Source organism: Agrilus planipennis, unplaced genomic scaffold, assembly GCF_000699045.2.
Source record: "Agrilus planipennis isolate EAB-ADULT unplaced genomic scaffold, Apla_2.0 scaffold1, whole genome shotgun sequence".
In the NCBI taxonomy this organism is placed as follows: domain Eukaryota; kingdom Metazoa; phylum Arthropoda; class Insecta; order Coleoptera; family Buprestidae; genus Agrilus; species Agrilus planipennis.
In genome coordinates this window covers 4,575,316-4,580,138 of record NW_020442466.1, presented here as the reverse complement: position 1 = coordinate 4,580,138, position 4,823 = coordinate 4,575,316, and the positions used below count along the sequence as shown (strand labels likewise).

The 4,823-nt window shown below is 33.8% G+C and overlaps 1 protein-coding gene across 1 annotated transcript in view; it reads right to left on the bottom strand.

Annotated features, from left to right (window-relative positions):
• The window catches only part of LOC108733350 (connective tissue growth factor), a 38,457-nt gene that overhangs the window by 16,621 nt on the left and 17,013 nt on the right, over positions 1-4,823 (bottom strand). The window contains exon 3 of the mRNA XM_025981164.1: positions 1,799-1,972. Coding sequence (XP_025836949.1) covers positions 1,799-1,972 — 174 coding nt within the window. The remainder of the gene's footprint in view (positions 1-1,798; positions 1,973-4,823) is intronic.

Here is a 4,823-nt window from a genome sequence, read left to right as displayed (position 1 = left end):
TAAACTTCGCATTTCCCTAAAACTAGAACAGCCCACATCCTTAACTATTTGCGAACAGTAATCTAATCTAGGTCTACCTCTACCCCTCCTAACTCCTGTTTCTGCCTCTAAAATGTCTCTGACTAGACCTTCATGCCTGAGAAGGTGTCCTACCAACCTATGTCACCTATTTTTTATTGACTTGAGTCCTCTGTTATCCTATTCTTTCCAATACCTCTTCATTTCCAACCTTCTCCACCCATGTTATCCTCATCATCCGCCTATAACATCACATTTCGAACGCTTCCAACCTTTTCTTTTCCGCCGCACCCACTGTCCATGCTTCGCACCCGTACAACGCCGCGCTCCAAACATACACCTTTAACAACCTTTTTCGAATTTCTAAATTAACCGTTCGCGAGCATAGAAGTGACTATTAAATTGTAATTTTCGACTCTTCCGACTCAAAAGGTTGTCGACCCCTGTTCTAGCATGTATGAACCGTGCAACCGGTCGTCCTGCACGCTTTTTTCAACAAACTTAGACTTTCCAGGGCTTTAATTTTATATAAGGTAACTGTGCCTACCCCTTTACAAAAGCACTACACTTCCGAATTCAATGTTCTTGGAATCTAAATTTTATAAAACCTTTTTACTGTCCCATATACATACGCGTATACCTTTAGTCGCTTTGTGAATGGATAAGCCTGAATCGGTTCGGGATTTCTAAAGCGCGAAAGGAAACAAATTTTCCTTTATTTTTATAGCATTCCGAACTGAATTCCCCAAAGATAAAATAGCGAACAACTTTGCATAATTTTCAGTAAAATATATATGTATAGGTACGTACATTATACATTGTACAATGTAGTTGTATAAAGTTTCACCCCTACAACCCCAGCAAATATTTATGTGACCAAGAAGCAGTATATAGTATAAATAGAAGTAATACCTAAAGGTCTATGTTGGTATAAAAAATATTTAAATCTATATGGTGTATTTACTTTACAAAGGGATTGTGAATTTCGTCTAACGTAAATTTCAATCAAAGACCATTGTTTTCTACGATTAATTTGACCGAGATGTATAGAAGATAATAAATATTGTACTGTATGAAAATAAATAAAAGTAAAACTAAAATACTGGTATGCAAGGGAAGAGAAAGTAGGGAAAGAGCGAATATAAAGATAGGAGACGAAAAATTAGAATATAAGTGGCTGATTTTAGATACCTAGGAAGTCAGATAGTAGGGTTATAAAGCAGAGGATAGCGCAGGGTCGTGTCNCTATTTCTGGACTCGGTAAATTGCGCGAATTGAGTCGGCTCTAACGCAGACCAGGAAAGTCACAGTTCAAAACTGTTTCCGTCAAAAGTTTGCCCAACTTATTGGGCTTCGAACGAGCCATGTTTCGTACATATCGGATGTCGAATAGCGGAGCTATGAATTTTCAACCGCGGCCATGTTCCTGAGCCCAAATTTGACTTTCGTAACCTGTAGCTGGAAAACGATAGGAATTATCGGAAAAATTCTTTCACAGACGGATGCCCCGTCGCAGTTCGAACGTCATGTAGGGGGGCGCTTCTATTTTATCTCTAGAAAATTTTGATAACACTTCCGTGGAAATAGGACTATTCAAACGGAAAATATGGGCCATTTTGTGGACTTGGTAAATTGCGCGAATTTGGTCGGCTCTAGCGCAGACCAGGAATGTCATAGGTCAAAACTGTTTTCGTCAAAAATTTGCCCAACTTATTGGGCTTCGAACGAGCCATGTTTCGTACATATCGGATGTCGAATAGCGGAGCTATGAATTTTTAACCGCGGCCATGTCCNCTTCCGTATCTCCGTGTGAAAATTTGCATATGAGGTGTTTGGTATCATCGCATTTTATATCATCGCTGCACGGTTCTCCCAGTTGCCTCAAACAGTCCTTGCAGAAGTTATTACAGGAGGTTCCATTACACGAAGAGGAACACGAAAATTTGCATTCATTCTGTAAGAGAAATAGAGTAAAACTTTAATTGAAATTTAAACTATCTGGACTGCTAACTATCTATGGTAAATATCATCGAAACTTTTAAACAAAAAGCTCTAGACAAATTCGAGACAAAATGTTTAAAAACCTGTGATGTCATATGTAAGCTTACATATACCTAAAATTTAGTCAAAGACTTAAACAGCCCTTTCGTATTCAATGTTTATTCTATTTCCAATAATAGTCTTTTAATTGTTTTGTAAAAGTGCTCGTTGATTTAAAATTATAAACCATTAGAATCTAAATACATGTCACAGCTCATCGACGACCACATAAAACTAATTTTTTTATCCCTCGGGTGCAGAATTTTTTTCTGAATAAAAGGTACCCTTTGTCCCTTTCGGTACCATTGTTAATGTGTGTACAAAATGTCATGATAGGTTTTACCAGCAGCTTCGCTCGCTTTGATTTTCTACATGCGTGCCAAAGATTGAATTCTTTTTATAAATTAATCCTTTAGATTATTTATTAAAGTCCTTGTCAATGAAAATAGTTGTAGACTGTTATTTCAATATGTTAGAAACTGTTTCAAAAAAGATAAAGTTACAACATTTAGCAATGAATGGAATACATATTCATTATAGCAATTTAAATTCTCCGAAAGAGTAGTATTACAACGATATGTTTATCTCTTGTTTGACCTAAAAATCTTATTTGAACGTCCCTGCCAACATTGGAATCTCATGATAACGAACTTCAGTAGGTACGATATAATTCGTCCAACGCTTTCAAAAATAATTTTAAATACTCAAAATGATCTTGCAAATAGAAGTAAACTAATAAATACCGTCATGTAAACAACATCAGTTAGTTAAATACAGACATTTGTATTGTTGTTAATGTTTTTCGATCAAATTTGCTATTCAATACCGTGGCTCAGTTTTCTTATAACCCGATTAAACATAATAATTAATTCGATTTTTGTTGTAGCAGGATAGACAACCCAATGTACACAGAAAGTTGTTGAGATGCCTAAATAAATAAAAGATCTAGCTAAAATTAATTAAGGCACTTTAAAATTGTCATTTCCTTACCCTCGTATTGCTGATGTTATAGGAGACTTAAAATATAATTTTTCAATTTTTTCGCTGAAAGAACTTCGATTTTGCGAGGGTTTTCTATTTAAATTGGTTCTAATCATATATTCAAAAAAAGTTGGTATTAATTTACATACTTTTGCTTCAGTAGATTTTTCATTAAGTTAAAAAAACATTAGGGGTTGAATTTTAAAACAGAAAAAATTGGTCTGAGCACACTTTGATCGGTGCTAATACGACTAACTTCCCATTAGATAATACAGTTATTGTAAAGTACATTCGTTTCTAAAGNAAACTTTTAAACAAAAAGCTCTAGACAAATTCGAGACAAAATGTTTAAAAACCTGTGATGTCATATGTAAGCTTACATATACCTAAAATTTAGTCAAAGACTTAAACAGCCCTTTCGTATTCAATGTTTATTCTATTTCCAATAATAGTCTTTTAATTGTTTTGTAAAAGTGCTCGTTGATTTAAAATTATAAACCATTAGAATCTAAATACATGTCACAGCTCATCGACGACCACATAAAACTAATTTTTTTATCCCTCGGGTGCAGAATTTTTTTCTGAATAAAAGGTACCCTTTGTCCCTTTCGGTACCATTGTTAATGTGTGTACAAAATGTCATGATAGGTTTTACCAGCAGCTTCGCTCGCTTTGATTTTCTACATGCGTGCCAAAGATTGAATTCTTTTTATAAATTAATCCTTTAGACCTTTAAATTTCTAAACGTATACCTTGATGAAAACAAAATTGGGGCTTATCGATAAAAGCGATAGAATAGCGAAGCTTTGATCTAGATCTGTCACAAACAAAACAAACAGGAGCATTGTATATGGATTTGTAAAAGGTTTTGGCTCAAATGGGATGATTTTTCAAAGAACTTAATAATAACATAGATGCTTTAATTATTCCACAATGAATGGTTTGATATACGAACAAACTGATATACTTTTTTAATATCTTAATTGAATAGAAGTTAAAATTTATAAAGTTGCGCTAATATGAATATTGAATACATCGGTTTTCGATATGTAGGGTGTCAGACATGAAGAAGTGGTTAGAGGCGTATCAGAAGAAGAAACAGGAGTATAAAGGGGCGATAGAAGATTGTGACTAAATTACTGGTCTTACCGCAAATATGGAAGCGAGATATTGTAAAATCTATTGGAAACGCAAACACTGATTGAGGCTTTTCTCTGAGGAGGATTTTTCCGTGATTTGTTTTCAAAAGAACTTTTTCCTAAACCATTCTTCAGACTGATGACCTTGTGATGGTACCTACCCCACATTTCGTCTATAGAAATCGGAAATTTTAGGAAAAGCAATTCCAAGCTATTTCAAGTTTTATTACATGTTTCAACAAAAGATAACTAATTAGAAGTAAGAATTGAATTAAAGAATAAAACCAATCGGTATAAGTTTAGTAGATAAAACTTCTGTACATTAATAATTAACTTTGAAGAATCAGTAATTGTCAAGTTCTAGGTATATACTAGTGAAAAAAAAATCTTCACTAGTTTTATATTTCATTAATTACTTTTCCGAATCTTTCAACTTCTCCTTAAGGATGTTTGGGCGGTATGTCAAAATGCTACGAGACAAATAAAAATTTGGAAGAACGTTCCTCATTCAATTCTAAAACTCCTGTAAAAATTACAAATCGATTCACTAAACCGTTAAAAAGTTATTGAAATTTTAAAAAATTGTAATTTTACACGTCATTTTATGGAGATTCGTTAACCGAACAGATTAAATTTATTTTTATT